The sequence below is a fragment of the Alosa sapidissima genome, chromosome 17 (assembly GCF_018492685.1).
Source record: "Alosa sapidissima isolate fAloSap1 chromosome 17, fAloSap1.pri, whole genome shotgun sequence".
Lineage (NCBI taxonomy): Eukaryota > Metazoa > Chordata > Actinopteri > Clupeiformes > Clupeidae > Alosa > Alosa sapidissima.
The window spans coordinates 33,544,417-33,557,365 of record NC_055973.1 but is presented as its reverse complement, the minus strand read 5'-3'; the positions used below and the strand labels follow the sequence as shown (position 1 = coordinate 33,557,365).

At 43.0% G+C, this 12,949-nt stretch overlaps 1 protein-coding gene across 1 annotated transcript in view; it reads left to right on the top strand.

Annotated features, from left to right (window-relative positions):
- Positions 1 to 410: 410 nt before the first annotated feature.
- si:ch73-173p19.2 (V-type proton ATPase 116 kDa subunit a1) overlaps positions 411 to 12,949 on the top strand; it is a 38,371-nt gene continuing 25,832 nt past the window's right edge. Inside the window, exons 1-9 of the mRNA XM_042067573.1 lie at positions 411 to 527; positions 1,527 to 1,605; positions 2,005 to 2,102; positions 3,495 to 3,623; positions 4,712 to 4,833; positions 5,268 to 5,394; positions 5,767 to 5,849; positions 5,986 to 6,079; positions 12,284 to 12,496. Of these exons, the coding sequence (XP_041923507.1) occupies positions 411 to 527; positions 1,527 to 1,605; positions 2,005 to 2,102; positions 3,495 to 3,623; positions 4,712 to 4,833; positions 5,268 to 5,394; positions 5,767 to 5,849; positions 5,986 to 6,079; positions 12,284 to 12,496 (1,062 nt within the window). The remainder of the gene's footprint in view (positions 528 to 1,526; positions 1,606 to 2,004; positions 2,103 to 3,494; positions 3,624 to 4,711; positions 4,834 to 5,267; positions 5,395 to 5,766; positions 5,850 to 5,985; positions 6,080 to 12,283; positions 12,497 to 12,949) is intronic.

Sequence of the window (12,949 nt, the reverse complement as noted above, 5' to 3'; positions counted from 1 at the left end):
ACTACCATACTGCTCTGCTGTGTGTAATGCGCTAATTATTCCATATATGCTATCTTTTGTAGTCACTAAACTGTCACCACATCTACACCCATGGTGATGTAGAAGCTAGCAGGTTGTGGCTAGTGATGAGGTCATCCTAGCACCACGGTAGCAAAGGCCTTATTGATCATAGTGGTACCAAAGCACTCAATTGATTTCCTGTCGGAACAGCGTTTTCAATAGACTGTGTCAAAAGCAGAGGATTCTCATCAGTCGCTCTGTTTCACCCCTTTAGTGAGGTGCTGGTGCCGTTAGTTTGCTTTGACAGGAGGAAAGGGTTCTTTGGACAGATTGAGAAGTGTTCTTTAGACAGACTGAGAGAAGGGTTCTTTAGACAGACTGAGAGAAGGGTTCTTTAGACAGACTGAGAGATGGGTTCTTTTTTCCAAAGTGAGGAGATGTGTCTTGTTCAACTCTTCTTCCAGACAGAATCAGCCCACTACTGCATCAGTGAGCTCGGAAATCTGGGACTTGTGCAGTTTAGAGATGTAAGTATCACATCCAGTGCCCTCCTATGTGTATGCTGAAAGAGCTATCTATCTATCTATCTATCTACAGTATGTCTATCTATCTATCTATCTATCTATTTATCTATCTATCTATCTATCTATCTATATATCTATCTCTGTGTGTCTGTCTGTTTTTCTTTCTTGACAGTTGAACAATCTTTTTACTTGATGCCTTTTTCCATGCTTTGTTAAGTTTTGTGAGTTGAAAGAAATTCATTTACAGTAAGCCAAATGTATTTTAATGTAAATGTCAAACACCAAAAGCCAGCCATCTGTTCTGAGCTGGTTCATAGAGTTCAGAGGAAAAGGCGAATACAGTCTGCTTGCCGTTGTATAACTAGCGTGATGAATTAGCTCAGCGACAGTGTCGTATTGATTCAATTTCCTGGATAACATCCCCATGTGCTGCACCTGTCATGCACACACACACACACACCAGCACAAACAAGCATATTCACAGGCACACTTCTCTGGGTAAGGCGTCAGACATAAGCCTAACAACAGTCACTGTGTTTTTGCAAACATTGACAGTGCTGTAACGGTCAAACTTGCCTGACAAACAAACTGACCCTGAGTGTTGACCCTGCTAAGTGTGCCCTGTTGTTGACCCTGAGTGTTAACCCTAAGTAGGGGCAGCCGTGGCCTACTGGTTAGCGCTTCGGATTTGTAACCGGAGGGTTGCCGGTTCGAACCCCGACTGGTAGGCATGGCTGAAGTGCCCTTGAGCAAGGCACCTAACCCCTCACTGCTCCCCCGAGCGCCGCTGTAGCAGGCAGCTCACTGCGCTGGGATTAGTGTATGCTTCACCTCACTGTGTGTTCACTGTTTGCTGTGTGTGTTTCACTAATTCACGGATTGGGATAAATGCAGAGACCAAGTTTCCCGTACGGGATCAAAAAAGTATATATACTTATACTTATATAGGGATCAAAAGTTATATACTTATACTTATGTGTGCCCTGTGGTTGCTGCTTCCAGCTGAATCCAGATGCGTCGGCCTTTCATAGGAAGTTTGTAAATGAAGTGAGGAAATGCGAAGACATGGAGAGAGTCCTCAGTGAGTATTCATGAGATCAGTGGATGAGAAACACGTTTACTCACCTCATATCAGGAGATCAACGGATGAGAAACACGTTTACTCACCTCATACCACCTGGTATGGTATGAAATATAGTCATTTGTACATTTAAAGCACCTCATACTGTATCTTTTCATTGCATAATGGTATGGTATGGTATGAAATATAGTCATCACCTCACATATTTTTCATACATAATGATATGATATGAAATATAGTCATTTGTACATTTGAAGTGTGATGTGTGTTTACATATGAATTCCAGTGATCTTGCCATTCCAGATTCAGATTCAGATTTTGCAGCACAGTGTTTGTGTGGCCACCTTGGACCTGAGCTCTGGACTGATAGTCTGTGACAGCTTGAGCTTGTTGTTTCAGGGCTTCTGCAGAAGGAGATGATGAAGAGTGATATCGCGGTGGCCAAGGGCTCGGACACAGAGCGGGTGCCCTGTCCTCGGGATGTGTTTGAACTTGAGGTAACGCTGTTTACATCATGCTGATCTAATGGCTGCTCTGCTGCTTTTCAGTTCACCAAGCTATACACAGCAACATATATAGTTCACCAAGCTACTGTATATACACACAGCATCATATATATTGCATAGTTCACCAAGCTATATACGCACAGCATCATATATATTGCATAGTTCACCAAGCTATATACGCACAGCATCATATATATTGGATGCAGTGCAGTTTATCAAGCTACACACAGCATCATATATATTGCATAGTTCACCAAGCTATACAGCATAATGTATATTGCATAGTTCACCAAGCTATACACACACATGCATAGAATCTTTCTTCTGCATGAACATTAAAGTTTAATCAGTCGCGTTTGTACATTTTTCATCACAGTAACTGCATTTCTCAAAACAATGTACTCAAACTGCAAACACAGTGGATCACCTGCAAAAGCTCAAAATGTATATGTCTCAGATATGTATACAAATATTTTGATGTAAGTGCAATCACCATCAGAATGATACGTTCCTGTGCCATTGGTATGACAGGGGGCAGATCCAGGCTGGCAGCAGGTTTCATAAGGCGCCCCAAATGTTAAGAAATACTGTAAATCAAATAGATATTCACATCCAGTTGTCATCGACTGTGTGTAATAAGAAATATCTAATTAAACCTACAAACCATCCTCAGGAAGGACGATACAGGAACAGTGCGGTTTGCTGCACCGACTATAACACTATGCTGGATCAGTCCCATGGACTATAACATTATGCTGGATCAGTCCCATGGACTATAACACTATGCTGGATCAGTCCCATGGACTATAACATTATGCTGGATCAGTCCCATGGACTATAACATTATGCTGGATATGTGGTATGTGTGTGTGTCTTGTTTGCTCACAAGTGTGTGTAGATAAACCTGGCCTTGTTTGCTCAGAAGTGTGTGTAGTAAAGGAGTAACTCACCAAACAACAATCTAGTTCCCATCATGCATCATGCAGGAACATGATCATGACCGCGGCAAGGACGGCCCCCAAGAGGCCGCATTCCTACAAATCCAACTCACTCACACACACACACTCACTGCTTAATATGAGTCTGACACCCCTGATGTACATGAAATGCTAAGCTTTCAGCCAGGAAATCCTGTTTAATCTAGAAAAGTTATAGAATAGGAATGTGATTTGACTTATAAGTTATAGAATAGGAATGTGATTTGACTTAACAAAGAGTAGTGCAAGGAGAGGAGTCAGCCCAGTACTCTATCTGTTAAATCCAAATGAACCACTGGATATCTTCTGGATAGATATCTTCTTTTCACGGTTCCTCTCCGTGTTCTACAACATGTCCATGCATGAGCGCGTAATAACTGACCCTCGCGTACTGCGCTGCCCACAGTCTACGCTTGAGAAGTTGGAGCAGGAGCTGAGGGAGATCAACTCCAACCAGGACACACTGAAGCACAACTTCACCGAGCTCATGGAGATGAAGTACCTGCTGCAGATGGCTGAGGACTTCTTTGAACAGGTACACCTGACCTGGCTCTTTGAACAGGTACGCCTGACCTGGCTCTTTGAACAGGTACGCCTGACTGGGGAAACTAACAGGTAGGCCACTCCAGGAGTTTCAGAGATCCAGTAGGTTATGTACCAGGAGATGGTGTAGAGATACAGTGGGTGATGTACCGGGAGATGGTGAAGAGTTGTTCAGGTCATGGACTCCACAGGTGAAGCCCGGGAGCTCAAGCTTGTAGGCCTATGTAACACACACACACAGTAGTTTACAGTGTGGCGGTAATGGGGTAACTTTAAAGGTTGGGCGCCAGGTGGTTATCCACCACAACTCAGACAGAGTGAAATTAAACTAAAATTAAGAAAATACCGGTAATAATTAAATGAACTTTCTGAGCATACAACAAAACTAAATTGTATTAACTAAAACTTCTCCAAGAAATATTTTCCAGTCAGATGTGTTCAAAAGGTATACAGTATATTGTACAGGACACGACAACGCAACACATAAACAAACAAACAACCACAAAAAGCTGTCAGCAGTCAAAGTCAATATAGCCCAGGTTAAAGGAACACGCCACCATTTTATGAAATTGGGTTCTTCACCGTCTCCCCTGTTAGATAAGTGAGTACAAACATGTTTATCTCCGTGTGTGCATCGCCTTAGTTCGGCAGCGCCCCCGCTAGCTTAGCTTAGCATAGTGAATGGAATCTCTCCTGCTGGACAGCATGTCGTGAGTAAAAGTGAGCTAAAAAAATAAATAAATCTCAAATGACTTCTTGTGGCCTGTGCATTTACGAGTACAAAAGGCAATGCAGATTACGAAGGTGATTTCCTGGGCAGGTATTGACTTGGGACTATGCTGGGGCGAAGCACTGCTACTTTGCAATAGTACACTAGACTAATGAAACCATATGTCACATGCATCAGGTTTTGGCGGTTGGGGAAACTGGCATCTATCAGTGTGTAGAGTGCAGAAGCGGGCACAGTGGAGCTCTATCAGTGTGGGCACAGTGGAGCTCTATCAGTGTGTGGGCACAGTGGAGCTCTATCAGTGTGTAGAGTGCAGAAGCGGGCACAGTTGAGCTTGTTGTGCCCTGCAGGCGGAGTGCCAGCTGTCGGTCTCTGAGCTGCCGTCCGAGGACTCCATCACGCTGACCACCTCATCACGCATGGCCAGGCGCACCAGCAGCATCGCCAGCCACACTGGCCCGCTCAAACTGGGGTACGTGCACATACACACTACACTGGCCCGCTCAAACTGGGGTACGTGCACATACACACTACACTGGCCCGCTCAAACTGGGGTACGTGCACATACACACTATACTGGCCCGCTCAAACTGGGGTACGTGCACATACACAGTATACGGACCAATAGGAAACTGGGGTACGTGCACATACACAGTATACGGACCAATAGGAAACTGGGGAATGCGCACAGTACACAGTATACGGACCAATAGGAACACTTTACTAAAATGAAAGTATTACTAAAGGGCCTTCTAATGCTAATAAGATATTATTTAACTTAGTGTATTATCATTTGCAGTTTGAAAAAATCCATAAACTAAACATATTTCCTTCAAATGTTGAACGCATTGTTATAAAAGTGATCACATGACACCACCACTTACATCAAGTTCATCTCCCCTTCAGGTTTGTAGCAGGAGTAATCAGGCATGAGAGATTCCTCTCCTTTGAGAAGATCCTGTGGCGACTGTTTCACGGCAACTTTGTTCTGCGTCATGCTGAAATCCAGATCCAGGAGGAGGAGAACAACACAGTGAGAACATCTTCTCACGTCAGATTAGCAATATCTGCTCACCTCAGATTAGTAACACCTGCTCACCTCAGATTATCAACATCTGCTCTCTACCTCAGATTATCTAGGTTAACAAGATTATGATAAGATCAGTGCTGTTTCAAGACATGCAGCTGTGATTAAATGCTTGAATGTTATAAGAAGACCCACCATCAAATGGAAAACATGTCCAAACATGTCCAATCATGCATGAGTAAATTATGTGCGGGTTTTTGGAGGAATCATCAGGATCTTGGTATGGAATACTACATGGGTAAAACGTGTGACAGAACTGTTAACTTAAATTAAATTGAACAATTAGAAATGCACCATTAATGTAACATGAATTTCCAGGAGGGGCCAGTGAAGAAAGTTGTGTTCATAATATTCATACAAGGAGATCATGTCCGGAGAAAGATCCAGAAAATATGTGAAGGGTAAGTCAAAAATGTCATGACAGTTTTCACAGTTTTACAGGCAATTTGTCTCAGGTGCACATACCTTTTCCTGCCTTTGTAGATTTGAATCTGTGGCCAAACAACCCCCCGTGTCTCTCTCTCCCTCCTCGTGTAGCTTCCATGCTGGTCTGTATCCCTGCCCAAACGCACCTGCTGCCCGGAAAAACATGAGGGTCAACGTCAGCACTCGTATCTCAGACCTCAAAATGGTAGGCCATGACCCCATGACCGAACTAATGGACCATGATCAAAGTCAGTCAAAGTCAAAGTCTGCTTTATTGTCAATTTCTTCACATGTCAAGACATACAAAGAGATCGAAATTACGTTTCCCACTATCCCACGGTGGAGACAAGACATATTTTACCAATTAGGTCCACAGACAAACATAACATTCAAGTAAACAATATAAAAAGTAAAAATAAGAAGGCACATACAATGAAGAAAACTAGATGTACCGCATAGCGGTACAAAATATGACCGCCGCTCAGTCCTGTACATCCGTTCCGCGAAAATAAATCACACTTCAATTTGTCTCCATATTTTACTCCATCCCCCACTCTTGAAACTTTTGTGTATGCTTGTTTGGCATGCCTGAGTGTGTGTGTGCGGCTGCACAGAAAGTAGCCTACTGGTGCTAAAAAGGTGAATAGATTGTAGAATAGCCAAAGAAGATGTAGCATTGTTATAAAACCTTTAAAATCTCTAAACAATCACAAGTAGGGCAGTTCATCACAGTTCATCCATTGCAACTGGATTGATGAAAGGTCACTTACACCTGTAGGCTACATTGTATTTGGGAAAAGCAAAAGGTATCAGCATAATGTTATTTATTTATTTATTTATTTATTTTTTATGTATTTTTAAACAAAAACATCTCTGTCAGTTCCATGTCGTTTTCAACAGCTATCAAAAACAAAGGTCATTTTTGGATGGATGGATTTTTTGTGAATGTTTCTTCTTCTACATAAGATTTTAGTCATCTTTAGTTCATGTAATACTTTATTGTCAATGCACAAATTAAGTAACAGTAGTCTGAAACGTTATTGTTAATGCACAAATTAAGTAACAGTAGCCTAGTCTGAAACGAAATGCTGTTTTACATCTAACTAGTGGTGCAAATAACTGACATGTCCAAATGGGCCTTGATGAAATGCGTCGCTAGACTGTTCATACACATTTTAACGGGCCAAAGTTGAAGAGCTTTTGTCCGTTATTGTTAGTGCAAATATAGGCTGATTCGTGTTCCCTTGCATTGTGTAACTGAGGTCCATGGCTAGTCTGGCTTTCATCAGACCAAGCTCAATCTTTTAAGAAATCAAAAAATAAATAGCGGGCAGATCAGGCTGGGTTCACCCAGCCTAGTCCATAGGCACCCGATATTGTTTAATTTTCCGATTGAGATATACACGCTCTGGCTATTCTAAATGCAAAAATGCATCAGGGAGTTATGACAAAACGGTAACTAACAAACTAGATCCTAATAGAAAGCTGTTAGCTTCCCTAAGCTACAGGTAGGATTATAAGGTAGGCCTATTTACAACATAAATTGTCAATAGGCTATGCTGGCGACACAAATAAAATCTCCTTTGGAAACCAATGGCTTACGCCTTACAGTATCAAGCGGACTTAAACTGTCATATCGTGGCGAAAAGTTGTAATAACATTCACGCAGCTCCATGAGTCAAGGAAAGCGCGAATGAAGTAGCCACTTCTAAATGGGACCCACTACACAGTAGCTTAAGGTGTTTTGCTAAAGCAGCCATAATAAAATGAAGGTGTCATTGTTTGGATACTTCACACACACGTGCTTTTTAATTTCACAGACTACAACTACCAAGCTGTAATCAAAGCACATCGATTCCCCTCTCACACCCTGCACGCACTTAAAACAAAATAAACAGGCGTCTCAGTCTCACGCATGTATAGGCAAAACTGTATCAGACCGGTGTAACGTTGGTAAATCTTCCATTGCACAGAATGATTTTGTAGCACGTGCAATAAATGACAGTCGAAAGATACAAATTACAGTCCTTGTATGAAGCGTCCATTGTTTTATCCAATCCACTTTTAACTTCCAACAAAATTACGTCTCACTGCAACGATGCGCCATCTAGTGGACAAACGACTACTTCTCGCCAATACTGAAAATGCAGCCATGATGATGATGATGAATATTTATTTTGGCTTTCTTTTAATCCTACTGATTTTCATTTTTTACCGGGGGGGGGGGGGGGGGGGGGGCAAATCACAAATGAGTGATTATGAGCCAGGTTGATGTGGGCCCTTGAGACCAACATACCATAAAAGATTCACAGAGAACTGTGTCTGCCCTACCCTCCTTTCGGGGGGTCCAGTCCAGCGGAGGGGCTGCAGATGAAAACGAAAAATGACGGTTCCATGCTATCCATGTGGGGGTACATGCCCACCAAGTTTTGTGTACCCCGGTCTTTCAGTGTCCCGGGAATCCTTGTTGGTGTACGTCACTAAATGTACACATAAATTATTTTATTGTAAGGCCCCCCATGAACGAAAGTACACAAAACTTGGCATGCATTCAGAGGGTGTCATAATGATCCTACACTTTTAATTTCGTGCAGTTTTGACCTTGTCAGCCAGAGATATTGAGATGAAAACACCTAATTTTTTGCTTTTTAATTTTTAACTAGGTGGCGCTATACATGAAATAAGTGGTAATGGGATGGGTTGACATGCCCCCTTAAGACCAACATACAAAAAAAAGGTGGACCTCCTAGGCCCTACGGTTCTCGAGATATTCACAGAAAACTGTCTCCGGCCACCTACAGGCCAGTTGGTGTATAGTAACATAAATTAATTTATTGTGTGGCCCCCCATGAACGGAATTCCACAAAACTTGGCGTGCATACAGAGGGTGTCATAATGATCCTACACTTCCAATTTCGTGCAGTTTTGACTATGTTAGGTCACAGATACCTTCAATTACACCACCTCATTTTTACTTTTTTGTGTTTAACTAGGTGGCGCTATACATGAAATGAGTGGTTATGGAATGGGTTGACATGGCCCCTTGAGATCAACATACAAAAAAAAAATGGTCCTCCTAAACCCTACGGTTTTCGAGATATTCACAGAAAACTGTGTCTGCCCTACCCTCCTTTCGGGGGGTCCAATTCAGCGGGGGGGCTACAGATCAAAACGAAAAACAATGGTTCCATGCTATCCATGTGGGGTTACATGTCCACCAAGTTTCGTGTACCCCGGTCTTTCAGTGTCCCGGGAATCATTGACGGAAATTTGGGCATGCGAAAAAGAAAAAAAAAAAAAAATCTGACTAAACCTATATGACTGCTGCTTCGCTGCGCGGCGGTCATAATAAGAGCAGCAAAATTTGGGTTGAAATTGTGCAATTGTGCATACAGTACAGTCAATATAATAGTGCAAAAGTCAGGCCAATAAATGGCTGAGGTAGTTCTGTTTGACCTAAGTATGCAAGTGGCATAGTGGTGCAAGTTATGTAAGAGCAGCAGAAGTGTGTTCAGAAGTGTTTTCAGGACAACAGGACAACAACAACAAGTTGCAAAGTGTGCAAGTGTACAAGTGGAGTAGTGCAAGTGGAGTAGCGCAAGGCAGCCATTGTGGGTCCAAAGTCCAGGATGTTATGTAGCTGAGGGTAGAAGGAGGGAGAGGGGGGAGAGAGTTGAAGATGATGGTGTAATAATAAGGACATTCTTGTTCATGCATGGCCTCTAAGATAATGTAGCCATGTCATTGGCACAGGGATCTGCATAACCTGATAAAGATAAAGTAGCCACATCATTAGCACAGGGATCTGCATAACCTGATAAAGTAGCCACGTCATTAGCACAGGGATCTGCATAACCTGCATTCATAATCAGTACATATTTCATCTGTAGCTTAATTCTCATGGCTTGGTGATTTGGGAATAGCACCCACTTTTGCACTGATGCCTGTGGAAGGACGTATGGACAATGAACGCATAGTGAGATCGAAAGACCAAACAACATGGCTATGGAGCCTATGAGCAAGAGATCTTGACAGTAGTGTTGAGTACTGCCTGTGAGCAGGAGATCCTGACAGTAGTGTTGGGTACTGCCTGTGAGCAGGAGAGCCTGACAGCAGTGCTGTTGTAGTGTTGAGTACTGCCTGTGAGCAGGAGAGCCTGACAGTAGTGTTGAGTACTGCCTGTGAGCAAGAGAGCCTGACAGTAGTGTTGAGTACTGCCTGTGAGCAGGAGAGCCTGACAGCAGTGCTGTTGTAGTTTTGAGTACTGCCTGTGAGCAGGAGAGCCTGACAGCAGTGTTGGGTACTGCCTGTGAGCAGGAGAGCCTGACAGCAGTGTTGAGTACTGCCTGTGAGCAGGAGAGCCTGACAGCAGTGCTGTTGTAGTTTTGAGTACTGCCTGTGAGCAGGAGAGCCTGACAGCAGTGTTGGGTACTGCCTGTGAGCAGGAGAGCCTGACAGCAGTGTTGAGTACTGCCTGTGAGCAGGAGAGCCTGACAGCAGTGCTGTTGTAGTGTTGAGTACTGCTTGTGAGCAGGAGAGCCTGACAGCAGTGTTGGGTACTGCCTGTGAGCAGGAGAGCCTGACAGCAGTGCTGTTGTAGTGTTGAGTACTGCCTGTGAGCAGGAGATCCTGACAGCAGTGCTGTTGTAGTGTTGAGTACTGCCTGTGAGCAGGAGATCCTGACAGCAGTGCTGTTGTAGTGTTGAGTACTGCCTGTGAGCAGGAGAGCCTGACAGCAGTGCTGTTGTAGTGTTGAGTACTGCCTGTGAGCAGGAGATCCTGACAGCAGTGCTGTTGTAGTGTTGAGTACTGCCTGTGAGCAGGAGATCCTGACAGCAGTGCTGTTGTAGTGTTGAGTACTGCCTGTGAGCAGGAGAGCCTGACAGCAGTGCTGTTGTAGTGTTGAGTACTGCCTGTGAGCAGGAGATCCTGACAGCAGTGCTGTTGTAGTGTTGAGTACTAGTGGAGAAGGAAGCAAAGCAAGTTCATCTCTGGCGCTGTGTTTCCGTACACAAAGGTACATACACATGTGCAGAGTGTTTCCGTACACAAAGGTACATACACATGTGCAGAGTGCTTCATCCTGTTGCCCTGTGTTTCCGTACACAAAGGTACATACACATGTGCAGAGTGCTTCATCCTGTTGCCCTGTGTTTCCGTACACAAAGGTACATACACATGTGCAGAGTGCTTCATCACATACACATTGGCAGAGGTTTTAGATGCGTAGCAGAAAAGGCACTAATGAAAACTGCACACAACTCATTAAGAGGAATATAACACAAATATGGTCATAATCAAGCAGTATGCCAAGGGATAAGAAGGTAGCGGGAGACAGCATCTCCTAAGAGTGCCCTTAACCCATAGGGCTCACTGTAGGACACTCAGGGCCCATTTCTCAGTCCTGGATTAAGCCCAGTCCAGACTAAAGATTTTAGTCTAGAACTAGAGTTAATCCATATTCAGGAAAAGGTCCCATAGTGTTTAATTGTATCCATAGCCTACATGTAAACTCTTAACAGTCCCATAGTGTTTGATTGTATCAAAGTCAAAAGTCAAAGTCAAAGTCAAAAAGTCAAAGTCAGCTTTATTGTCAATTTCTTCACATGTTCCAGACATACAAAGAGATCGAAATTACGTTTCTCACTATCCCACGGTGAAGACAAGACATATTTTACCAATTTAAGTCCACAGACAAACATAACATTCAAGTAAACAAAAAAGTAAGTAAATAAGTAAAAGTATCCATAGCCTACATGTAAACTCTTAACAGTCCCATAGTGTTTAATTGTATCCATAGCCTACATGTAAACTCTTAACAGTCCCATAGTGTTTGATTGTATCCATAGTCCCTAGTGTTTAATTGTATCCATAGTGTTTGATTGTATCCATAGTGTTTATTGTATCCATAGTGTTTAATTGTATCCATAGTGTTTGATTGTATCTATAGTGTTTATTGTATCCATAGTGTTTGATTGTATCTATAGTGTTTATTGTATCCATAGTGTTTATTGTATCCATAGTGTTTAACTGTATCCATAGTGTTTATTGTATCCATAATGTTTAACTGTATCCATAGTGTTTGATTGTATCTATAGTGTTTATTGTATCCATAGTGTTTGATTGTATCTATAGTGTTTATTGTATCCATAGTGTTTGATTGTATCCATAGTGTTTATTGTATCCATAGTGTTTATTGTATCCATAGTGTTTAACTGTATCCATAGTGTTTATTGTATCTATAGTGTTTATTGTATCCATAGTGTTTGATTGTATCTATAGTGTTTAACTGTATCCATAGTGTTTATTGTATCCATAGTGTTTGATTGTATCTATAGTGTTTAACTGTATCCATAGCAACTACAACTCTTCTCTTATTCTCTGGCCCTCCCCTCTGTCTGGTCCAAAGATCCTGAAGAAGACCGCGGAGTACCGTCAGAACGTCTTGACCGCGGCCGCTGGCCACATCCAGGACTGGAGCACCAAAGTGAGGAAAATGAAGGCCGTCTACTACACCCTGAACCTCTGCAACATCGACATCACACAGAAGCTGATCGTGGCCGAGATCTGGTGTCCGGTGTCTGACCTCGCGTCCGTGCAGGCTGCCCTGATGAAGGGATCTGTGAGTAGAACTGCCTGAGACGGAGGGAGTGTCAGAAAGAGAGAGAGAGAGAGAGAGAGAGGGAGGGAGTGTCAGAAAGAGAGAAAGAGAGAGAGAGATTGAGCACATTTTTATAGAGGGGGGCTCGGGATGAGTGGTTCTTAATCACAGTTTATGTTCGTGAGTGTTCACTTCACCGCCTGCCGCAGTCGACTTAATGGAGCTGCCGACAAATTGTTTGTTGCTTATTTGGAATCCCTTTTAACATAATTCAGTCGGCAGACACAAGGAAGAGTAAGGAGGTATTTAATAAAGCTGAGGCGAAGCCTGGTGTTGGAAAACAATTCGATCAAAGGCGAGGCAGGAGGACTTCAGAATGAGGCCATTTACACGGACACTCCTGGCTCTTTACAGCCCATATGAGAGGATTTGATTATTTAAATTCGAGCCAATCTTGTCTATGTGTGTCTGTGT